General features: G+C 41.6%; 1 protein-coding gene across 2 annotated transcripts in view; it reads right to left on the bottom strand.

Annotated features, from left to right (window-relative positions):
* The window catches only part of IARS1 (isoleucyl-tRNA synthetase 1), a 154,125-nt gene that overhangs the window by 15,209 nt on the left and 112,346 nt on the right, over positions 1-26,570 (bottom strand). The window contains exons 28-31 of one of the 2 annotated variants that reach the window (XM_075549827.1): positions 25,959-26,054; positions 23,034-23,210; positions 22,386-22,491; positions 17,948-18,073 (exon numbers count right to left, since the gene is read on the bottom strand). In XM_075549827.1, coding sequence (XP_075405942.1) covers positions 17,948-18,073; positions 22,386-22,491; positions 23,034-23,210; positions 25,959-26,054 — 505 coding nt within the window. The remainder of the gene's footprint in view (positions 1-17,947; positions 18,074-22,385; positions 22,492-23,033; positions 23,211-25,958; positions 26,055-26,570) is intronic. The other variant, XM_075549828.1, reaches the window with a different exon arrangement.

The raw sequence follows: 26,570 nt of genomic DNA on the forward strand, positions 1-26,570 counted from the left end.
GGACACAGCAGTTGTGCTGGCAGCACAGTAATCTGGATTTTCCTTCCCCAGGGATGACTAATATAGTTGCGATTATGCATCTCACGTACAAATGGCAGGGGCCAAAGCTTCTATTATCATATTAGAATGAGACCTGATCTAATAAGGTTGAATCACCGTTCTCACTGAAGTAAACATTTCTTTCATATAAATTCTTAGCCACTATTAAGCTATCCCAATTCAGAACTGTTTCTGAACAAGGAATTAATGTTAGCAAGTGAAATAGTGAAATTTTCTTGAAATTAAATGGCCCTATCAATACCTCATTATTCTAAATTAACTACAGTAACAAAACAATGGATTGGCTGAGGACTCAGTGTCGGCATCCTGGAAGGCAACACCTTACAGATGGCACCAGGATGCAGTTACTGATTGAAATGAGGTGGAAACTATGCTCTGTAGATTGGCTGTCACTTTATAGAAATGTTTCTAATAAAACACAACCATGCCCATTTGTTTACCTACTGTCTTTAGCTGCTTTTCACTACAATGGCAGGACTGCAGCAGAGGCTTATATATATGGCCATGTCTAAGATATTTACTACCTGCTCTCTGAGAAAATGTTTGCTGAGTATAGCTCCACATGAGAACAAAAAACATGGTGCTATTTCTCTTATAGCCAGGATTCATTGAATTAGATGTGGCTCACATTTCTCACTATTATTCATAAACATGGACCAGTGAAAGTATTCAGTCTGAAAACGTGAGCTCTGCTCGCTCCATGAGAGAGGAAAACTAGGAGCAAAATGTACAGAAATGACTTCATAAAAGTAGAAGCTGTGACCTGACCACTTGGGACTCCGTTAGCTAGTGAACCAAAAAGCGAAGTGGGGATTTACTGTACTGATTAAGGGTCATTCCTAACTAAAAAATTAGGGAAAGAATATGTATGCTATACAGAAGATACATTGTATTATATCCAGTGATAAACGAACAATTACAAAATTTCAATATAGGCCAAGGATGTTAATGACTAACCCATTTAAGAAAAAAAACCTCACTCTAATGAAAAGGGGAAGAAGTGTTAAAATATTTGACTACACAATTAGTTCATAGAAAAGAAAAATGGTAACAATTTTAAGATTTTTTTTCAACTCTAAAACATGAAATTGGGAAAAAAGACGAGAGTTTCAAAACTTGTAATGATTTATAGTCTTGAGAATCCATAGGTCCAGCTCTACTGTTTTCTTGTTCTAAAGGGTCATTATGAGTTGAAATCAACTAAATGGCAATGAGTTTGGTTTTTGTACAACATAAAGTAAATGAAAGTTAATACAGAGTAAATGGGAGACTCAGGTAGAACAAAAAAACCTCACTCAAAGATGGCTTTCCTTTGGGGAAGAGTTATGTTTTTAATTGTACAAAGAATACTTGAATCCTGTTAGATGAAAGAATATTTTATTTGGAAGCTAAATATGGTTTAAAAGAGGCGTCCCCAAACTATGGCCCACGGGCCACATCTGGCCCGCCGGGTGTTTTTGCCTCATTTGTTATTTTACTTCAAAATAAGATATGTGCAGTGTGCATAGGAATTTGTTCATAGTTTTTTTTTTAACTATAGTCCAGTCCTCCAACGGGTCTAAGGGACAGTGAACTGGCCCCCTGTTTAAAAAGTTTGAGGACCCTTGGTTTAAAGAGTCATGCTTAAATGCCAAGATAACAAAGGTGAACTGTAGTGAAACAGGACATTGACTCAGTAAGCTAAAATTATGTTTCCCAGAAATCTCTGGCCTGTATGGCTGTGGCTAAAGGTTGATCACAAAAGAGTTCTGCTCAGAATTTGAGAGGCAGAGCTTTGTTTTTGATTTTTTTTGGTAGAACCTTTTTAACAACAGCTATTATATTTAAAAGCTTAACAGAGATAGTCATAAAGGTCAGTAGGCAGACCTGAAACTATGTATGCTTTTTATCGCCAAGTTATTCTCTTCTTTTTTTCCCTCTTTTATTCAAACTTTTGTTTTGTCACTGTTATTGTTGGTTTTGTCTACCCACATAAAATAAGCATGGGAAGCAAGATGGTACCTGGCTATCAAAAGACATAGTGTTTGGGGTCTTAAAACCTTGAAGTTAAACAAGTGGCCATCTAACAGAAAAGCAACAAACACACAGAAGAAGCACACCAGCATGTGCGATCATTAGGCATCAACACAATCAAGTAATAGGCATCAGAAGACCCCAAACAAACAAACAAACAACATATTGCTGAGAATGAGGGGGGTTGGAGCAGAGACTTAAAACCCATATGAAGAAAATGGCACATCTCCTCACAAAAGGGTCACTAGGAAGGGATGAGTCAACCAGGGTGCAGTGTAGCACTGATAAAACACACAATATCCTCTGATTCCTTGAGGTTTCCTCACCCCCTACTATCATGACCCCAGTCCTGCCTTTCACTGTGGGCTAGACCACATCAGGTACTGAGGTACAGATAAGAGATAAGAGCTCACACAGAATCCAGGAACAGGAGTAATGATACCAGGAAGTTTAGGGGGAAGGTGGGGAGACAAAGGGAGGAATGGGGAACGGAGGGCAATGATCAGCATATAACACCCACCGCACTGAGGGAACAAACAACAGAAACATAAGTGAAAGGAGACAGTGGTTGCTGTAAGATATGAAAATAATAATTTATAATTTAGCAAGGGGTCATGAGGGTGGGAGGGGAGAGAGGGAAAAGAGAGGAGCTGACACGAATGGCTCAAATAAAAAGTAAATGGCCCCTCCCTCCAGAAGAATTTACTTTAGAGGACGGCACTGAAGCTGCAGCTCGGGAAGAGGGACATATCTGATCAGAGCAAACGTGAGCAAGTGAAGGGGGAGGAAGAGAGAGCGGAGCGCAGTCTGGCCCAGCAAGCCTGGAGGACGATATCCCCGCTGAGAATAGGCAATGCAGAGTGGATCATATGGCTGGTCGCACTATGAGACATGATGTCCCTCGCTGAACCATGGTCCTATGGGGGACAACACTGGAGACTCAGTGTCAGGACTGGCCCAATCTGACCCTACCACACTGAGGCAAAATACTAGGGGCGGGCAGCAGGGCGAGGGGGGGGGCAGGGAAGAGCAGGGAGGTCCTGAGGGAGTACAAAGGATAGACTTTGTAGCCATAGTGTAGCACCCCATTGGACTCGACTGGAGGACACTCCTAGAGGTCAACAAACAGACCTTGAACTATTTACAGGTTTTCCTTTTAAATTTATTTATTCATTATTATTTTTTCTGGCCATTTTTTTGTTGTTGTTGTTGCAGTGTTTTCTTTTGTTGCTTTGTCTTACTATGTCTTTTTTGTGCATACTGTTATCTCTGCAGGCCTAACTAGGTAAGATAGGCTGATGAACAGTCTGGAGGAGAAAACAATGGGACTGATGGTTGGGGGGGCGGGCATTGGAGAGGGGGAGGTGAGGGAAAGGAGGTGGTGTTGACCAACCCAGGGACAAGGGAACAACAAGTAATCCAAAATTGGTGGCAAGGAGGGTGTGACAGGGCTAGTAGGCATTGATCAAGGGCAATGTAACCAAGAGAAATTACTGAAACCCAAATAAAGCTTGAGCATGATAGAGGGACAAGAGGAAAGTAAAAGGCAAAGGGTATTACAGAGGTCTAAATACAGGCATGTGCATATGTAAATATATTTATATATGATGATGGGGAAATAGATCTACGTGCATATATTTATAGGTTTAGTTTTAAGGCAGCAGATGGACATTGGGCCTCCACTCAAGTACTCCCTCAATGCAAGAATACTTTGTTCTATTAAACTGGCATTCCATTATGCACACCTTCCCAACATGATTGCTGAAGACAAATGTGTGCATAAGCAAAGGTGGTGAAGAAAGCTGATGGTGCCTGACTATCAAAAGATACAGAGTCTGGGGTCTTAAAGGCTGAGGAGCAACAAAACCCACATGGAAGAAGCACACCAGCCTGTGTGATCACGAGGTGTCAAAGAGATCAACTACTAGGCATAAAATAACAAAAAAAATTGTATCATTATAAATGAGGGCGAGTGCAGATTGGGGACCCAAAACCCACCTGTAGGTAACAGGACATCCCCTTACAGAAGGGTCGTGGTGAGGAGACGAATCAGTCAGGGTGCAGTGTAGCAATGATTTAACATACAGCTTTCCTGTAGTTCCTAAATGCTCACCCTCACCCCCGTCCACTATCACGATCCCTGGTCTACCTTACAAATCCAGCTAGACCAGAGGACGTACACTGGTACAGATAGGAACTGGAAACACAGGGAATGCAGGACAGATGATTCCAGGGCCAGTGGTGAGAGTGGCGATACCGAAGGGTGGAAAGAAGGTGGGGTAGAAAGGGGGAATGGATAAGGATCTACATATAACCTCCTCCCTGGGGGATGAAAACAGAAAAGTGGGTGAAGGGAGACATCGGACAGGGCAAGATATGACAAAGTAATAATTTATAAATTATCAAGGGTTCACAAGGGAGGGGCGAGTGGGGAGGGAAGGGAAAAATGAGGAGCTGATATCAAGGGCTTAAATGGAGAGCAAATGTTTTGAGAATGATGAGTGAGAGCAAGAATGTACTAATGTGCTTGACACAATGGATGCATGATAAGATTGTGATAAGTGTTGTATGAGACCCCAATAAAATGATTAAAAAAGTAAATGTTTAGAAAATGATGGCAACATATGTACAAATACACTTGATACAACTGATATATGGATAGTTATAAGAGCTGTAAGAGCCCCCAATAAAATGATGTTTTAATAAAAAAAAGATAAGACAAAGAAACGTTTAACAACCACAGGAAGCTGTTGTTGATCTGTTTGTGAAAGAGTTTGATAATACACAGGTCATATGTGACCTTTTCTCATACTTGTCCAAGATTTGGACCAGGATAAAGTACCCTTCTGTTATCCAACAAAAAGCCAAGTCAATTGCACAACAAGACCGAAGCCAATGAAGATAAACTGAGATGAGCAGAAGCACAACTTTATCACGATCATGTGCGAGCTAAGACAAAGGAGAATTCCTTCAAATTCTGTCTGTCTTACAGCAACCTCAACTCACTAGCAACAAGTTTGTTTGCTTTGTGTTGGCCTATCTCTGGGTGATTTTCGAGTTTCGTTTGTAGGAGAAAGATTATAACAGAATCATGTAATGTTTAGGACCACATAAATACAACTTGTTAAATTTTCACCCAAAAGAGTGACTTTTACTGACTTTGCTCAACCAGGACGGGTATATGAACATCCTGTGACATGAAGATCACACAGCCTTGATTGCTGAAAGCAAAGAACAACTGAAAAACTGACTAATGAAACTTGATTAATCCAGCCTTCAGACTGGATTGATTAAACTGCAATATAAAGAAAACAAAAACACACCACTTGACCAACAGAAAATGGTTATGTACATCAAGAAAAGACTGGAATTGTCAAGGGTTAAATTTTACTCTGATCCACTATTAACACTCATGGAAACAATAGCTAAAAAAATCAAATGACAAATTTTATTGGGGAAATCTGCTGTAAAAGCTCTTTGAAGTGTTAAAAGTGAGCCAAAATATCACATTGAAAACTAAAATATCATGCATGATCCAAGCTATGGTATTTTCAGTCACAACTTGAAAGCGAGACAATGAATAAGAAAGACCATAGAAGGACGAATGTGCCTGAATTATGATGTTGACAGAAAACATTCTAAGTACAGCGGGCAGCCAGAACAAACATATCTTTTGCAAGTACAGTCAGAATGTTCTTTAGAGGCAAGGACGATGAAGCGTATTTGGACATTACCAGAATGGTCCAGTCCCTGTGAAGAAATTCTGACTGTTCCCACAGCTAGTATAAACGGGGATGACTGAGACAATGCGCAATTGGCAGAAACTTGAAAACTCCCTTGGCAATGCTTTGGTCACTGTGTTAAAAAAGGCATGTGGGGACAACTCCATCATCGGCATCACCAATGGCAGATTTCCATGAAGCTGAGGTATGACACAACCCACCGTCCCAACTCTGACACTATGTCCCTTCCACAGCATCCTCCACTCTTCAGCTGCACTCTAGAAGTCAATGTGACTGACACACAGAACAAAGAATGCTCATGATTTGGGAGTTTATTAGGGAAGTTAACAGGTGTGTTAGATTGGGTTCTCTAGAAAAGCTAAACCAGTGATTCTTGTATGTGATTATATATAGAAAAATTTACATTAAAATGGCTTACACAGGTGTAGAAATATCCTAAGTCTAATCGGGTTTAAGTCAGGCTTATGCTGACATGCTCCTGACACGTGGAAGATGAGGAGCAGGATGCAGATGAGCCAGCAGAGACAGCAGGAGACACAGTCTGATGGATGCGGATGGGAATAAACCCACAGACTGCAGTTCACTTATGGCTCCTTGATTGGCAAGCAACACAAGAAGAGTTCGAGGAGCCAGATGCAAGATTCAGCTCTGGCAGAAGGTGAAGGGCCAAAGAGCAATTCTCTGTTCTTTCCTTTCTCTCATACAAAAAGGTTGAAGACATCAAGGAGCTGTCATCAGGCGGCTCTGTAACTGAGAGGTCGAGCTCCACACCTACTTTAGCCAGGAGCGTCTTTTTGACATAATCGCTACAACAGGCTATCTAATTCAGATATATATTTTTGGTCTCCATGCAGGCCTAGTCCACTGTCACTTGGCGTAACTTCTGCCCCGCTCAGGTAATGCTACAATGCTCTTTCAGGGAAGCCCATAAATGCCCAGGAAGCATGATACCCTATTGTAAGCTTCAGCCTGAAGGCACTCCGCTCCAATTTCTCTGGGTCAGCAAATCCAGCTCCTCCAAGTTCCCGGATGCATCCCACTTCCGAAGTCAGGCCCCATTGCAAAAAAACACTGAGCTTTACTTGCTGTGTGGGCTGGACAGTTGAAAGCTATGTTTCCTGCTCTAGTCCTGGTCTGCTGTCGCTTCTCTTCTGGTGTCAATGCTGTCTTCTGTATCAAGGAGGTCCATGTGAGGAGATCTTGGGATTCAAAGGACATGCTCCAATCCTCATTCTTTTGTCTCTGGTAGAGATCCCACCTTCCTGCTTGTGAGAGGAATGGCAGTAGGATGGCAATTCCAAGTAACCCTGTCAATAGCTGCTCAGAGTTGAATCATATAATCTGATCAGTCTCTTTCCTTACAATCTTACTTAGACTTATCAGGAAAATGAAGGTCATTTGGCTGGAGAAAGAAAGGCTATGGGTATTAAGAGTCATATTATATAATTCACTGCATTGCATTCAGTCACATAAAATCTCAGATGATCAGAAATTGTCATGATGTGAACTCATAATCAGAATTTCGCCATCATAACCTGCACAAGTCTGGATACAAAGTGCAATCAGCCCTTGGGCTCTTATCTTACTGAAGACACTAGAGCTCCTGTTACAGTTGAGCTCCCTCCTGGACTTAGTACTCCAGATGAACAGGGACAGGGATGATAAGTATTCCATTAGCCTTCAGGTCTACTTCAATAATGTTTGCTAGAGCCCAATTTGTTGTGGAATTTACACCCACTTCCCCTGAATGATAGAAATAGCAAACTAAAAATTATTAGTATAGTTAGGATTTTGCTGTTTACACAAAAGACTCTGGCTTCAGGTGCAAACAGTGAGTTCCAATGAGGACATCAAAATTGTTAACTCCATCACCCAATTTGACAGATGCCAAAAAGGGCACATGAGGGGGACTTCCGGGAAGATGGCGACGGAGTAACACATACCAGAGGGACTCCGCAGAATCCAGCCCAGGAGAGTTGCTCAGAGGGAAATTCAACGCCACTGGATCGCAGGAGGCGCATCATAAAGATAAGTAGGCTCAGATTAACGGGGTTTTGAGGGGCTGGGGGCTTTTGGCTTCCCTCAGTGGAAGCCGGCTGAGGCTCGACCCTAGCCTAGCCGCTGTGTCTGCCCAAGCCGGGACCATTTGGAACCTGTAGCAGGGCTTGGCCTCGGCGCAGCCAGTTTTCCCCTGCCTGCCTCAGGGCAGGGACAGGACCCTTGAGGCTCCACCAGCAGGGATTGGTGTTCAGCTGCATTGTTGCTTCTGTTTGCTTCTCTGCTCTATATTTCCACGCAGCCTTGGAGGGCTGCGCAGGGGCTTTTTCGGTGCACAGCCCCAGCTTGCCGCGCCGCATGGGCTGAGCAGGGACTGAACCCAAACCCCCACAGCTCCATAGGCAGGGATCAAGCTTCAGTTACACTGCGGTGCCGGTTAACATCTCTGCTCTCTGTACCCCCACTTCTCTGGGGGCTGCTCAGCAGCTTTCTTGTGACTCTTCTTGGGGCTCAGCTGTGGATTGCCGCTGGGGCTTGGGGCAGGGAGTGGGCCTTTGCAGTTCCACAGGCAGGGAGTGGGACTCAGCTCCATAGTTGCTTTTCCTTCCCTCGCTTCCCTGTACCCCAGCATAGTCCCCTCCTCTTGTTCCTGAACTGCTCTCTCACACTCCATTGCAGACTTACGGGACACTCCCATTGCCCTAGGGCATTTGTGCCTGGGCCACACCCAGCTAGGTGAGCTCCACCCTGCATAGATAGCCCAAGGCTAGGGAAAGGCCTGCTTGCTCTCCAGGGGATACTCCTCTGACTCCTCACCAGGGAGTTCCTGCCTGTGTACCTGGGGACATAAGGCAGCTCAGCCAACACTTATCAATATTCAAACCAATAGCAGGAACTTCAGCCCAGCCCCTGCAACACTGGGGCAGGCAGCCCACCTGCCATCTGGGGCACTCCCCTGATAGGGAAACCACAGGAAGATAAAGTGGTAGGTTAATAACCTAGCAAAATCAGCTGTAGGCTGATCGAAGAAGAATTCCTATAAGTCTTCCAGAGAGAGACTAGAAAATGGCACCTGGTCCCTCAAAAACAATTCAATGCAAACAGCCATCAGCCCCAACGACCTCAACAAAAAAACAGGAGAAACAAAAGACAAAGGCAGAAGATGTGCTGAACATAGCAACATACATAGAAGAAGCAGACATTGAGAAGCCATACAAAAGAAACTCTCAGAATGCTGCTTGGAGCCATGCAGGATATGAAGGAAACAGTACAGAAAAAGGATGAAACGATAGAGGAGATAAAAGCCATACACCAAAGGGAAATACAGGAGCTTAGGGAGGAAATAACAAAAAACAATAGCAAAATCATGTTCCTTGAGAATCGACTGGAGGAAGCAGAGAACCGCATCAGTGTCTTGGAGGACAACCAAGCAGACTTTAATAAACGTGAACAAAAATCTAATAAGAGCATCAGAGAAGCCGAAGAAAACCTAAAAGCTATGTCTGATGCTATGAAGAGGAACAACATTAGAATTATTGGCCTACCGGAGGAAGACACAACAAAGAAGTCATCTGCAACAGTAGCGAGAGAATTCTTGGAGGAAAACTTCCCCAGCCTAATGAATGAAAACCAAGCAACCATCCAGGAGGCTGAAAGAACACCAGCACGACAGGACCCCAAGAAGAAATCACCAAGGTACATAATAGTTAAACTATCCAACTTTGAGGAAAAGGAGAAAATCATGAGAGCAGCTAGGGAAAAGCAAGCAATCACATATAAAGGTTCCCACATAAGGATATGCTCAGACCTATCAGCAGAAACTATGAAAAAAAGGAGAGAGTGGAGTAACATATTCCAAAAATTGAAAGAAAACAACGCAAATCCAAGAATACTCTACACAGCCAAATTATCGATCAAGATCGATGGAGAAGTAAAAGTCTTCCCAGACAAGGAAAAACTCAAAAAATACGTTACAACAAACCCAGCCTTACAAAAGATCCTCGCCTACTCAGTATGGGCAGAAGAACAACACTCACCAAGCATAAATAAGAGACCAACACATAGAACAACCTCACCCAGAGCACAACAAAGAGAAAACAGACCCCAAGACAGCAATGGCTTAAGGATGGAAAGAAGTCAACAATGATACACACACAAAACACATACTAATGAGAAAGGAAAGTAGGAAAACTCCCAACACAAAAAGTATAAAATGGCATCACAGAGTCCACACATGAAATCACAGACTCGACAATTAGAGTGGGTGACTTCAACACACCACTCACTGAGAAAGATAGATCACAGGGAAAGAAACTCAACAAGGAGACTAGAGAGCTAAACTCCACAATTAGACAATTTGATCTAATAGATATTTACAGAGCTTTTCATCCAAATACAAAAAATTTCACTTTCTTTTCAAGTCCCCATGGCACATATTCGAAGATAGACCACATGCTGGGGCATAAGGCAAATCTACATAAATTTAAGCACATTGAAATAATACAGACCCCTCTCTCTGACCACTGTGCCATAAGACTGGAAACCAACAAAAGGAAGACAAAGAAAATAAGAGCAAATAATTGGAGGATGAATAACTCTCTACTGCAAAAGGAGTGCATACTGGTGCAGATCAGAGATGAAATCAGGAAATTTCTAGAAACCAACGAAAATGAGCACACGACGTACCAAAACTTATGGGACACAGCAAAGGCAGTCATCAGAGGAAGGTTCATAGCAATACAAGCACACCTAAGAAAGGAAGAGAGAATCATAATGGATACGCTGACACAAAATTTACAGAAACTAGAGCTGAGTCAGCAGGACAACCCTACTAATAGCAAAAGAAAAGAAATTATAAAAATCAGGGCTGAGATTCAGGAGAGGGAAAATAAAAAAACAATGGAAAAAACTAGTATCGCTAAAAGTTGGTTCTTTGAAAGGATAAACAGGATTGATAGACCATTGGCAAACCTAACCAAAGAAAGGAGGGAACAAATCTCAATAGCAAGAATAAGGGATGAAAGAGGGGTCATTACAACAGACCCTAATGAAATCAAAAGGATAGTTACACGGTACTATGAAGGATTGTACTCCAATGAATTCAACAATTTGGAAGACATGGACACATTCCTGGAAAAACAATCCCTCCCTAGACTATCCTCGGCAGACATCAAGAATCTCAACAGACCCATAGCAATAGAAGAAATAGAAAAGGTTATCAAGGGATTACCAACAAAAAAATCCCCTGGACCAGATGGCTACACTGGAGAATTCTACCAAGCATTCAGGGAAGAACTAATACCAATCCTACACAAACATTTCCAGAACATAGAGAAAGATGGCAAACTCCCAAACTCCTTCTATGAAGCTAGTATAACTCTGATACCCAAACCGGGCAAGGATCCCACAAGAATCGAGAACTACAGACCAATATCCCTAATGAACATTGATGCAAAAATCCTTAACAAAATACTAGCCAAAAGAATACAAAAGTATATAAAACAAATAATTCACCATGACTAAGTGGGATTCATACCAGGGATGCAGGGATGGTTCAACATATGAAAAACCATTAGTATTATTCGTCACATTGACATGAAAAAGTATAAGAATCACATGATAATATCAATAGATGCAGAAAAAGCATTTGACAACATCCAACACCAATTCCTGTTTAAGACACTAGCGAAGATAGGAATGGAAGGAAAGTTCCTCAAGACAATACAAGCTATATATGAAAAACCAACAGCCAAAGTCATAGTCAATGGAGAAAAGACTAACATAATCCCACTGAAAAAGGGGACCAGACAAGGATGCCCCTTGTCACCACTCCTATTTAATATCGTGCTGGAGGTTTTAGCTAACAGCATAAGGCAAAAAAGTCACATCAAAGGTATACATCTGGGGAATGAAGAGGTGAAACTATCATTATTTGCAGATGATATGATTCTACATATGGAAAATCCCAAAAGTTCCACAAGGCGAGTACTGGAAGCAAGAGAGATGTTTGGCAGAGTGGCAGGATACAAGATCAACAAACAGAAGTCCATCGGACTGTTATACACATCAGATAAGACCACAGAAGAAGAGATAAAAAAGGTGGTACCCTTCACAATAGCCAAACACACATTGAAATATCTAGGGATACACCTGACTAAAGAAACAAAAGATCTACATAGGGAAAACTATAGAACACTATTACAAGAAACCAAGAGCGACCTCAACAAATGGAAGAATATTCCATGCTCTTGGATTGGGAGACTGAATATAGTTAAGATGTCAGTTCTGCCAAAAGCACTATATAAGTTTAATGCTATCCCGATACAATTAGCATCATCTTTCTTCAAAGAAATGGAAAAACTGATTACCAACTTCATATGGAGAGGGAAGAAACCCAGAATTAGCAGAGAACTCCTCAAGAATAAGGACACCGTGGGAGGACTTGCTTTACCTGACTTTGGCACATACTATGCAGCCACAGTTCTCAAAACGGCATGGTATTGGTACAATGACAGATACTCAGACCAATGGAAGAGAACTGAAAACCCAGAAGTAAAAGCATCAGCATACACACAGCTGATCTTTGATAAGGGCCCCAAATATATCAAATGGGAAGCCAATGCCCTCTTTAACAAGTGGTGCTGGAAAAAATGGATATCCACATGCAGAAAAATGAAGCAAGACCCTTATCTCACTCCATGCACAAGAATAAACTCAAGGTGGATCACAGACCTTGAAGTTAAACCCCAAACTATTAGGGCCATCAATGAGGGAATTGGGACCAACTTGAGAACTTTGGCGCAGGGAATACACAGGCTATCAGAAATAGGGAAGGACACAAACACAGAGGAGGCACAAATCGACAAATGGGATATACTGAAGATAAAACACATGTGTACATCTAAAGAATTCACCAAGAGAGTAATAAGAGAGTCCACAGACTGGGAAAACATCTTTAGCAATGACACATCAGACAAAGGACTTATTACTAAAATCTACAATACTCTGCTAGCTTCCAAAAAGAAAAAAGTCAATAGCCCACTTGAAAGGTGGGCAAAGGACTTGAACAGAAATTTTACAGGGACAGAAATCCGAATGGCCAACAAACATATGAGAAAATGTTCCCGATCTTTAGCCATAAGAGAATGCAAATTAAAACAACAATGAGGTACCACCTGACACCCTCAAAGGTAGCCCAATTCAAAAAATCAGAAAGCAACAAGTGTTGGAGGGGCTGTGGGGAGACAGGAACTCTCATCCACTGCTGGTGGGACTGTACGTATGTACAGCCACTATGGAAATCAATCTGGCGATACCTAAAACAGATGGAAATAGAGGTACCATATGACCCAGCAATTCCCCTACTGGGCATATACCAAGAAGAGGCAAGGAACAAACCAAGACCAGACATCTGTGCTCCAATGTTCATTGCGGCACAGTTCACAATTGCAAGGAGTTGGAAGCAACCCAAATTTCCATCAACTGACGACTGGATTAAAAAACTGTGGTATATACATACAATGGAGTACTACGCATCACTAAAAAGCAGTGATGAACGTATGAGGCACACAGCGGCATGGGAAGAACTGGAGGAAATCATGCTAAACGAGGTAAGTCAGGAACAAAAGGACAAGTACAACACGAGCCCACTGAGGTAAGTATTAAAAAAAATTGTTTTAATTAAAAAAATTTTTTTTAAACTTTTTTTTTAATGCAAAAGTGGCATAGGGGAAAATGCTACTGTATACAAACATTTCTGGGGTGAAGACTGTGTAGTATGGCAGAGAGCAGATCAAAACCAGGGATGCACATGGTAGACAACAGTGGAGGAGGTGGGGAAAGGAAAATAAAAGGATGAATATAAGGAAGAAAAGGGAAGTGGGGGCATGGGGCACTAATCCACCCAAGGGGAGGGTATTGTTTATATCTCCACAGGGAAAGTGGGACCAGACTTCAACCCAGTGCCGCAAGGTGTGAATGCAATATCCCGGCGTGGAGTAGGGCCCAGCACCAAAAATTAAGTGGATTCCTGCCCCTCCCCCAAAAAGAATTTGTTTCAAAAGATGACATTGATTCTGCAGCTCCGGGAGATGGACATATCTGATCAGAGCACACAGGAGCAGATGAAGGGGCAGGAGGGGACAGTGGAACACAGCCTGGCCCACGAGGCCGCGAGGATGATGTTCCTGAGTAGAGCAGCCAGTCCTCAGAGAGAACAACATGGCTGGCCCTACTATGAGACATGATGCCCCTCAGTGACTAAGGGCGATACAGGGGACAGCACCGGAGACAAAGTGTGGGAATTGCACCTGACCTGATCCCACCAAACCGAGGCAAAGCACTGGGGGAGTGCAGTGGAACAGCAAGGGAATGGAGTGGCAAGGTCCCAGGGAATGCTGAAAGTGGACTTTGGGGCCAGGGCATTGTGCCCCAACAGACTGTACTGGAAAACGCTCCTAAGGGCCAGCAAACGATCCTTGAACGAACTACAAGCCTTTCTTTTGTGAAGTGTTTTGTTTTGTTCTTTGTCAGTGGTTTGTTTTTGTTGTTTTATTGTCTGGTTGTATACTGTTGCTTTGTTTTCCTCTGTCCTGTTTTCGTGCATGTTAGTGTCTCCACAGGTCTGTCTGAATAGGACAGGCTGGATGAACTATCTGGAGGAAAAACAATAGGACAGACAATTCCGGGGGGACAGACAGATCCGGGTGGGGGAGGGGGAGGAGGGTAAGGAAGTGGTGTTAGTAAACACAGGGACAAGGGAACAACATGGGACCCAAAATGGTAGTGGGGGGGAGTGGCAGGCCTGATGGGGAACGATCAAGGGTAAGGTTGCATAGAGAAGAGGTATAGCTGTAGCCCAGGTGGGGATGGAGCATGGTGGTGGGGCAGGAGGAAAGTCAAGGGAGAGGGAGGAAGGAGCTGGGAGTCAAGGGACATTTATGGAGGTCTAGACAAAGACGTGTACATGCAAACATATATATGATGTTGGGGAAATAGATCTAATTGTCTACATTTATAGGTTTAATATTAAGGTGGCTGACGGACCTTGGGCCTCTACTCAAGCACTCCCTCAATGCATGAATACTTTCGTTTATTAAATTGGTACTCTATGATGCTCACTCTCCCGACACAACTGCTGAAGCCAAAGTGGCTGAACAAGTAAATGTGGTGAAGAAAGCTGATGGTGCCCGGCTATCAAAAGAGATAGTGACTGGGGTCTTAAAGGCTTGAAGATAAATAAGAGGCCAGCTAGCACAGAAGCAACAAAGCCCACATGGAAGAACACACCAGCCTGAGTGAGCAAATGATCCCAAAGGGATCAGTTATCAGGCATCAAAGAACAAAAAATCATCATATCATTGGCTGCACACCTCCATCATAGGATCGCTGAAGACAAATGGGTGCATAAGCAAATGTGGCGAAGAAAGCTGATGGTGCCCGGCTATCAAAAGAGATAGTGTCTGGGGTCTTAAAGGCTTGAAGATAAACATGCGGCCATCTAGCTGAGAAGCAAAAAAGCCCACATGGAAGAAGCACACCAGCCAGTGCGATCACGAGGTGCCAAAGGGACCAGGTATAAGGCATCATGCAAAAAAAAAAAAAAAAAAAGAATGTATGTGTATGTATATATATATATATATATATATATATATATATATATATATATATATATATATATATATATATACCACATTGAATGAAGGGGGAAGTGCAGAGTGGAGACCCAAGGCCCAAGTGTCGGCCACTGGAGATCCCCTCATAGAGGAGCTTAGGAGAGGAGATGGGTCAGTCAGGGTGCAAGGTAGTACCGACGAAGAGCACAGCTTTCCCCCAGATCCTCGATGCTTCCTCCCCCCAACTACCATGATCTGAATTCTACCTTGCAGGGCGGGATAGGGCAGAGGTTGTACACTGGTACATATGAGGACTGGAGGCACAGGGAATCCAGGGTGGATGATACCTTCAGGACCAAGGGTGTGAGGGGTGATGCTGGGAGAGCGTAGGGTGAGTGGGTTGGAAAGAGGTAACTGATTACAGGGATCCACATGTGACCTCCTCCCTGGGAGAGGGAGGACAGAGAAGGGGGGGAAGGGAGACTTCGGATAGAGCAAGATATGACAAAATAACGATGTATAAATTCCAAAGGCACATGAGGGAGGGGGGAGCGGGGAGGGAGGGGGAAAAAAAAGAGGACGTGATGCAAAGGGCTTAAGTGGAGAGCAAATGCTTCGAGAATGATTGGGGTGGGGAATGTATGGATTGTGATAAGAGTTGTATGAGCCCCTAATAAAACGTTTAAAAAAAAAAAAAGGGCACATGAAAATAAAAGCAGAAAGCACATCTATCAGGGATCTGCTGGATTTTCCCTTATCTTAGGAGAGCTCGGCCTGCTGCTCCTCGCCTCAGTGTGCTTTTACTGCTTCTTTCACGCAGGACCGTGAACCCAGCTGCGGGGAGCACTCATGTCCAGGGCAAAGTCATCAACACTGTATTGTGCAGGCTGCCTGCAGTAGATATGTGCTACACAGATGTGGATTCCAGTCTGTCCTCACTCTCCTATCTCATTCTACAGACACCGGAGACAGAGATTAGTGCTTTCTACTAACTTACAAAGTAAATTTGTGGATCCAAGTCAGAAATTTTCTTAATCTTAAGTGAATACATGACTACTTTGCCAGTTTCTGCCATACCACTTTTGAGGTTTTTACCAATAGCCATAGGTTGGGTTCTCTTAGAGAACCAAAGTCAGTAAAACTTACATATGAGTAACAGTAATAATAGTAAGGGGCTAAGAAAAGTTTGTGGGAAAATGGAATTAAAAATAGTGGAACTTTTGGACTAACTTTCTGAAGTCACTCTTATGGAGAGAACTCTCCTATAGCAATGGTTCATGTGGTTATAGAGGCTGGCAAGTTCTAAGTCCATGGGTCAATTCCAGGCTAGAGGCCTCTCTTGATCTACACAAATCTCTCGGAGCTGATACACCCAAGATTGGCAGATCAGATGGCAGGCTGGTGGATACAGAGGTGAATGAGTCCATGGTTGGCAGATAAAATGGCAGGGTGCTGACACAAGGACTCCCATGTTGGGCAGACAATGTGGTAGCCAAGATATTCGTGAGCCAGATCTAGTGAAAAGTCAAGAGACTTTGACAAAAAAGGTCTATAGATTTTGGAAGCAGGGTACATACCTGAGGAAATTCCCTTTCAGCTGACTGGCTGCTGGCAGCAGAGCTCATCAAAGTAGTAATTAGAAACAGAAGCAAAAATCAAAACAAATAAAAACACTGCCACTGAGGCGATGGTGACTCATAGTGACTCTATGGTACAGGTTAGAACTGTCCCTGTGGGTTTCCAAGGATTTAACTCTAAGAAAACAGAAAGCCCCATCTTTCTTGAGCAGAACAAATGGTGGTTTCAAACTGCCAACCTTGTGGATAACCAGTAGTTAATAATAACTTATTATTATTAGTTACACATATTATTCCTGATTTCTCTTGAAGTTCAGCTATTTTTCCATTATGTGTTGGCTATTTAAATTTGCTCTATAGTTAAATTATTTGGCTGTTTCAGAAAAATTAGCATTAAAATGATAAAGTGAGTAAGTAAAATGAAGCCCCATCTTTCTCCGATGGAGAAAATGTGGAGTCAAACTCATGGACAGCTGCCCAACATGCAAGCTTCTCTCTCACTGCCAGAGTGGTTTCTGAGCCATCGATACCTTACAGGACAAGGCAGAACGCTATCTCTGAGCTTCTAAGGCTGTAACTCATGGTGGTTTCACACTGCTAACTTTGCAGTTGGCACCCCAATATGTAACTGCTTATCAGTGCTCCTAAACCCACATCATTTAATGTGTTCTTGCATCTCGATCACAAAACGAAGTAGTGACAAAGTCTTTTTTAATTTCTGTATACGCATGAATAAGTCGAGTTTTTCCAGCACATTTTAAATGCAGTTTTTATGGTAAAATTAGGTGCCTCAGTTGATATTCGGGTCGGTTTATACTTGAGTACATATGGTAAGCACTCTTTCCCTTAGAAACAGGAAAGGTTATGTAATGTAAGTGATAATACATAAAAATCAATTTAACACAAGTCACAGGACATAGACATTTCATGACTTTCCACATACCTGTTTCATCACAGTAGACAGCCAGCTGTCTATTTTCAATGCCAAAAATGCTAGTAACAACACTCTTCATTTTTAAAAGGTCCAACTTATTATCACCTTTTGGATTTTCTAGAAGCAAAACTCCACCTAAAAAGCATAAAAAATAAACGACTCAGAGCGAGTTGTGGCTGGGAAGAGAGAAAGCTTAAAACCATAAGGAAACGCCCTGCCATCGAGTGAATTCTGACTCACAGTAACCCTGTGCAAGCTTTTGGAGACTGCAAATCTTTATGGGAAGAGACAGCATCAACTTTCTCCAATGGAGCTCGGGAGTCTGAAAGGCTAGCCTTGCAGTCAGTAGTCCAGACTACACTTCTTATGGGATTTTATGCAGCACATCATTTTATGAGCTGGTCTTCTGCTGCCCTGTCTTAACTCTCTTCCTCACCGTGAAGTCTGAGGTTTTTATTACATCCTCATTTGATTTTTCACATTTAATTTCATGATTTATTTTGGGTTAGTTCTTTGTTATGGTAAAGGTTGCTGTTGTGAGGTCTCCGGACTCAGTTCCAAATCACAGCAACACTATGTACAACAGAACAAAAAATTGCCCGATTTGGCAGCATTCACACACTGGTGCTCAATGTGCAGCCGCTGCCACTACATGAACATTGCTACATTTCATTGAGGCCTTCCTCGTTTTCGCTGCCGTCCTCCTTAACCAAGCATGACGACCTTTTCTAGGGCTGGTCTCTCTGGACAACATGTCCACAGCATGTCTCACCATGCTAGCTTCTAAAAGCAGTCTAGTTATACCTCTTCCAAGACAGATTTGTTTTGTCTTCTTCCAACTTCAATTTTCCTCATTCACTTCCTCCTGTCCCATGCATATGCAGCGCCTGCGTGTACCACGGAAATCTCAGTTCAAAGTGGCAAGCATGCTCTTTCAAGAGCTAGGTCTTCTGCAGATTTACTCAGTGCGTGCGGTCAGCTATTGCCAACTACTACTAGTGAACAACGGGAGCATGACAACATTCTTGCTGTAAACCAGCTATTTCTAGAACTGTTCCATCAACCCAATCAGAAACTCTTTACCCAACCTATTGTCTATTTCTAAGTATTTGGCATAAGTAGAATAATACAGTATTTGTCCTTTACTGTCCCTTTTATTTAACTTAGCTAGCATTTTTAGGGTTCATTTATGTTGTAACCCCAAAATTTTCTTTGTGGTGAATAATACTTCATGAGCTCCAATTTTTGGCTACTGTAAGTCTGTTTGAATTTGTTGTCAATTCCTTAGGTATGTATAAAATATTGCTACATTTAACTATGGACGTGTATGTAAATATTATATAAAGCATAAATGGGGCAAAAAGAAAGGAAAAAAACAAGCATGACCAAAATGGTTACCATGGGTGAAGTAGGAAGAGTTTGTGCTTAGGGGATATTGAGTTTATGTCAATAGTGGTAGGATAATTTGGAAAAGTATATAAAAAATAGTTGTACAAAACCAAGGGTACAATCAATGACAATTATATATGTAGAAGTTCATGAATTGGAGAATGTTTTGTTATGTATACTTTTGCTAAACTTACAAATTAGCAACACGAATAATAATGAGGCAAAGGAAGAAGAAAATGATCTAAAATTGATTGAGCTAATGATTGTATAATTCTTCTTGATATGACTAAATTATTGAATTATACGACATGAGGATGAAATGGCAATAAAACCATTTTTAAAAAACAAAAATACTGAGCCTGTCAAATACCTTAGACACGGACAAAATTAGTAAGCATTAAAAATACTGCTACAAGGGTTATAGTTGATATATTTACAGAAAGTGTTTTTATGCTGTCTCTACTACAGGGGATGGTGCAGACAAGCTTTCTCAGTAATGCACTTGTCTAAGCTTCCACAGGGTCAAATCAGAGATTTACGGCAGCTGCTTGGTTATGAAACGAACAGAATACGCTTGATAGATTTTCTCAAAGGGCACAAGATAATCACAGAAGCTTATTATGAAGAAGTTATAAGGAAAGTTAAAACTGCACTGGTGAGAAGAAGCCAGTAAAGTTGCACCAGTAAAGAAGCTATTTCGGTCACAATATGAACCTGCTGTTTCTTTGTGGCTGCAGCAAGTACTGTTCTACTAGAACTGTTAGAAGACCTTGCCCACCCACCCTAAGGCCTAATCTTGGCTCTCCCAATTTCATTGGTTCCCGCAATTCCGATAAGTCAGGACAGCGTGCGCCTTAGAGAGAAGGATGACAATACTTCATCCTACATACTGTGGACGTGTTCAGAGTCTAGTCCCTCGAGGACATCATGTTTGGTAAAGCAGAGGGGCAGCAAAAGGGAGGAAGGCCCTCAATAAGATGAACGGCCAGTGGCTGCATGAAAGGGCGGAGGCAAAGGACCAAGTGTGGTTAGTGCGGGTCAGCATCATGCAGTGTTTAGTTTGCTATGCACAGGCGTTTTGTGTGCGGCAGACATGATGACACCTAACAACATTCAAAGAACACTGAAGAGGGACAGCATGGAATGCCCTGACTGCCCAAGCGTTTTAAGTGTATCAAGAATTTTATCTCTGTGTTTTTGGCTTGGTTCCATTGAGTTCAGAGAATAAACTTTGCATGGTTTAAACCCTGTAAATGTGTTGAGGTACATTTTATGGGCCAAGCTATATTGGATTTCTGTGGGCCTTTGAAAAGAATGTGTTCTGTAATTGTTGGGTAATGCAGTCTATAAATGTGAATCACATGTGGATAAAAACGGCGAGCTCTTAGTATTGCTGCGGAGTGGTTCTATCAAATTTTGAAAAAGAATTCTCATAATATAATTGTCCATGTATCTATTTCTTCTGTTAATGTTTATTAGATTTTGCCTCATGTATTTTGTAGTCCTATTTTTTGGTGATGAGCTCTAGTAGCTTTGTGGTTAGGAGTTGGCCTTCAATACGCAAGGTCACCAGTTCAAAACCACCAGGCTACCCTGTCCTGTAGGGTCACTAGATATGAGTCAGAACTTATTTCCGTTCAGTGAGCTATTATTTGGTGCATACAAATCTACAATCATGAGATATAAATTGCTGACACCTGAATCATTACTAAATGTGCCTGACAGTTTTCAACGCTCTGAAGTCTAGTTGTTTGATGTGAACAGCTTTTCCTATTTTCCTTTGTTTAATGTTTGGAAGGTATCTTTTTTTAACCTTCGAATTTTTATCTACCTATATGCTGTATACCTAAAAGGACTGAAGAAAGGTTTACTACAAACGACCAGATGGCACAAACTTGCTTGCTGAAAGTATGGAGGACTTGAAGCCCTAGCAGGAGATCAAGGACTGGATCCTTCAGTGTGGGCTAGACGTCTATGTAAAGAAAGCGAAAATCCTCCCGGGACCAACAGACACCGTCATGATAAATGGAGAAACCAATGAAGTTGCCAATGATTTGATTTTGCTTGAATCCACAATCAATCTCATAGAAGCAGCAGCCAAGAAATTAGACAACATGCTACACTGGGATCATCTGCTACACAAAACCTCTGGAAAGTTTCAAACAGCAAGAATGTGACTTTGAAGACTAAGGTGTGTCTGTCTGACTCAAGCCATGTGATTTGCACTCAACTCATATGCATGTGGAAGTAGGAAATGATTACGAAAGATTGAAAAAGAAATGATACATTTGAATTATGTGTTAGTGGAAGGTATTTAAAGTTCCCTGGATTGCCAGAAGAACAACTAAATCAGTCTTGGAAGTACAGCCAACACGCTCCTTAAAGACAGTACAGCGAGCATTCATCCCATGTATTCTGGACATGTTATTTGGAGCGGCCACTCTCTGGAGAAGGATATACCATGCGGAGGAAAGTACAAAATAGTCAAAAAAAGAAACTGCCTACAATCTCCTTGAAGATACCCATAGTTTTTTTTGTTTTTTTTAAATTTTAACAATTTATTAGGGGCTCATACAATTCTTATCACAGTTCATACATATACATACATCAAATGTATAAAGCACATCTGTACAGTCTTTGCCCTAATCATTTTTTTCTTTTTTTACATTTTATTAGGGACTCATATAACTCGTATCACCATCCATACATATACATACATCAATTGTATAAAGCACACCCATACATTCCCTGCCCCAATCATTCTCAAGGCATTTGCTCTCCACTTAAGCCCCTCGCATCAGGTCCTCTTTTTTTTTTCCCCTCCCTCATGTGCCCTTGGTAATTTATACATCGTTATTTTGTCATATCTTGCCCTATCCGGAGTCTCCCTTCCCCCCTTCTCTGCTATCCCTCTCCCAGGGAAGAGGTCACATGTGGATCCTTGTAATCAGTTCCCCCTTTCCAACCCACTCACCCTCCACTCTCCCAGCATCGTCCCTATACCCATACTTTTAACTACAAAAGTAGCACACAAATCATGAACTTAATTTACTCTTACCTTGCTCATTGCCATTTGTACAAATGCTAATATTAACATATGCACAAGCAGGACCAGGCTGGGATGATCCTGTGGTGAGTGTAATTTCCAGTTCAAACCCTTTTAACTGAACACATGAAAATATGTGATGAAATAGCTGCAAAAAGGAATTAATAACTACTACTAACATAAAGTTATTGCTTTTCAACCAACTGCTGTTTACATTCAATAAAAATTCTCCCCATGAACATATTTGACTTGTTTGGTTTTAAAAATAAGCACCCAGAGCCATCTCATCACCTGGAAAATTTAAAATACTCTTCTGGTGCTGTGAGATAATTTCTTCTTCTCTCTCTTTTAAAAATATTTAATTTATTTATTTTAATCATTTTATTGAGGGCTCGTAACAACTCTTATCACAATCCATCCATCCACTGTGTCAAGCACATTTGTTGCCATCATCAATCTCAAAACATTTGCTTTCTGCTTGAACCCTTGGTATCAGCTCCTCTCCCCTTCTCCTCTGAACATTCTCTACTCATGACCTAAGCAAGACTACAGGAGTAACCAATACGTTATCATTCTCTGTTGGAGAAAAGCAAGATGTAACAGTATAAACGTAAAAACAATTTGAAAATCTTAAATAGGTCAATATAATGAAGAATTTACCTGTGTTTTTTCTTGAATAAGGACTTTATCTGATGTAGGAACTGGATACACTCTCAAGGGTGCCTTTATAGTGGCAAATATAAAATCTGTGTGGTTTTCAATAACATCATTCAGATATCTTACTTCTGAATCTACCTTATAATAAACCATTATTTCATCAGTTGGAACCAGATTGCACTGAAAGAATACACAGAAAATTGAAACAGAAAATAATACTTTGTTAATAAAAACATAGACTGTTGAACAGGATCAATAAACACATTCTAAAAAGTTATAAAGGGCAATTACCTGCCACATTCCTCCTTGGGTGATAAAATGCATTAAAGTAAACTGCTTCTGGTTCATCTGCTCTATCTTTTAAGGTAGGGCATATCTTTTTTAGTCAAATCAACATTTCACGCACGTTCGTTACACAAAAAGTAAGAAATTAAGAACCCACTGAGTCAAAGCTCACTCCAATACACTCTTAATTTCTGCTAAACTAGTCTCCTTAAAGTACAGGTCTCAAATGTCTGTCTGGGAGTGGAAGCTCTCCTGGGGAATCCTATTTGTCAACAACTTCTTTGGGGTATGAACTCGTAAGCCACCTTGTCTGGCAGGAATTTGGCAGCATCTTCACTCTATATTCATATGGGTTCTTATCAATCTAATCTCTTGTCAACTGGAGGGTATTAAGAGGGAATGGATGGAGTCTAAGCTGGTCAGTCAGGTCACAGACTGATGATGCCTCCATGTGGGCATGGCCTTCTTTTTTTTTTTTTTTTAATTTTAACAATTTATTAGGGGCTCATACAATTCTTATCACAGTTCATACATATACATACATCAATTGTATAAAGCACATCTGTACAGTCCCTGCCCTAATCATTTTTTTCTCCTCTTTTCTTTTTTACATTTTATTAGGGACTCATACAAATCTTATCACCATCCGTACATGTACATACATCAATTGTATAAAGCACATCCATACATTCCCTGCCCCAATCATTCTCAAGGCATTTGCTCTCCACTTAAGCCCCTTGCATCAGGTCCTCTTTTTTTTTCCCCTCCCTCTCCTTTCCCCCCTCCCTCATGTGCCCTTGGTAATTTATACATCGTTATTTTGTCATATCTTGCCCTATCCGGAGTCTCCCTTCCCCCCTTCTCTGCTGTCCCTCTCCCAGGGAAGAGGTCACATGTGGCTCCTTGTAATCAGTTCCCCCTTTCCAACCCACTCACCCTCCACTCTCCCAGCATCGTCCCTCACACCCTTGGTCCTGAAGGTATCATCCACCCTGGATTCCCTGTACCTCCAGCCCTCATATGTACCAGTGTACAGCCTCTGTCCTATCCAGGCCTGCAAGGTAGAATTCGGATCATGGTAGTTGGGGGGAGGAAGCATCCAGGATCTGGGGGAAAGCTGTGTTCTTCATCGGTACTACCTCGCACCCTAATTAACCCATCTCCTCTCCTAAATGCCTCTATGAGGGGATCTCCATTGGCCGACACTTGGGCCTTGGGTCTCCACTCTGCACTTTCCCCTTCATTTAATATGGTATATATATACATATACATATACACATATATACACATACATACACACACTTATATCGTTGTTTGTTTTTTTTTTTTTTTTGCATGAGGGCATGGCCTTCTTATGCGGACTCTGGGAACTTCCTCTCTCTGTCTTTCTGTTGACAAGCCACATGAGGTAGTCAATTTATTGTGCCAACCTGGCTGATAAGCACATGTGGGGTTAATTGAAGGGTGGAGCGATAAATGGCTTGGTGAGCTTTGCTTTTTGAGTTCTTGGGTCTCTTGCTTTGTGATGGTCGAACCAGGGTGCAGCTGCTTCAGCTGGCAAGGCTCACTTCCTGCAAGACATCCCTGAGGAGAAGCTGCATGGACCTACCCTGATGCAGCCCTGGATGCTGGAGCAGCCGTGTGGAGCCCCCTGCCAGCACTCAGATGCTTACACGATCACTGATTCGGCTTTCCTCCTGCAGTCAGCATCATTGCTTGTCTTATGTGAGATGGAGGAGGACTTTGTGGATTGGTGTTGCACATATGAATTAATGTTGGACTTGTGGAGCTTGGACACCACTGGGTTGGGATGTTTCCTTATTTGCACTTACCCTTTATATAAAACTCTCTCTTATACATGAGTTTCTGTGGATTTGTTTCTCTAATGTACCCAGACTAACACACCACACGAGAGCCTCTCTCTCTCTCTGCTTCCCTTTCTGTTGAAGAGTCATGTGGAAACCCACACCAGTTCTGAGAAGCCTCCACCACCACAGGATCCACAAGACTTTTCACCCACCAACCTGTGAGCTCTCTGCATCTGGCATCAGTGCGAGTGGCTATGTGAGTCCGAAGAAGGTTTCATCAACTAATATTGGATTTCTGAGCTAATATCAGACTTAAGGACTTACCTGGAATGGGTAGGGATGTTTTCTCAATATATAATTCCTCTTTGATAAAAAGCTCTTTTACACACAAGTGTTTCTAGTCAACCCAAACTAACACATCTGTCCAGCAAAACTTAATCTTCTAAGTAAGAGCTTTTCAATACATAGTCACTTCTGCCTTCCCAAAGCACAACCAGTCACCTCTAATTTTTCTGGATGTTAATTTCACCAGAGAGTTTCCCTAGCAGTAACTGTGTAGAAACCATAAGGAAATAAAAAAGAATGAAAGCAGTAAAAGTACAGGTTAGTTAAAATAAATATCCAGCTGAACAAAAAGGGAAAGAAAAAGGCCCATCATTGCCACAGAGTATAATTTGAATGGTTAGGAGATGATTGAGTAATATCATTAACCAATGCGCACGTGTACACACACACACACACACACACACACACACACTCTCTCTCTCTCTCTCTCTCTCTCTCTCTCTCTCTCTCTCTCTCACTCACTCTACTTTCCTTAAATTGACAAACAGACCTTCTTTCTAAGTTTCTGGATGCGATTGATGACTTCCCGAGCCATTCCTTCATCAACCAATGACTGGTCTGGAGTGACATCTAAGAGAATCAAAGCCTAAAAGAATAAACATGTACCCTATGAAATTAAGATAAACACTACTTTCAAATGTTCAACACCTATTTAAGAATACATTTTGGTCAAAACCTAATTTCAAATCTTTAAAGAATTAAAAAGAAGTGTAACTGAAAAACAAAACTCAGAAAGTAAACAAAAAAAAGAGCAGAAATATAATAAAATACAAAAACAATAGAGAACCAATGAAACCTAGTTAGTTCTCTGACAATCAATATAAGTTTCTATTTACTTAGAATGACGAAAACAATTAAGAATAACAATACACATGAGCATATCACTATTGCTCAATATTGAAATAAAAAGTTAACAAAGAATACTATGAACAATTATATGCCAACAAGATTAAAAATGAAATGGACAAATTTGTGAAAATCAAAACATTTTAGAAATTGACCCCAAAAAACCTCAAAGAAATGATAGCACGGGCTCAAATAGAAAGAAAGGATTTTGAAAATGATGATGGCAACATATGTATGAAAGTGCTTGGCACAATGG

Source organism: Tenrec ecaudatus, chromosome 5 (genome assembly GCF_050624435.1).
Source record: "Tenrec ecaudatus isolate mTenEca1 chromosome 5, mTenEca1.hap1, whole genome shotgun sequence".
NCBI lineage: Eukaryota > Metazoa > Chordata > Mammalia > Afrosoricida > Tenrecidae > Tenrec > Tenrec ecaudatus.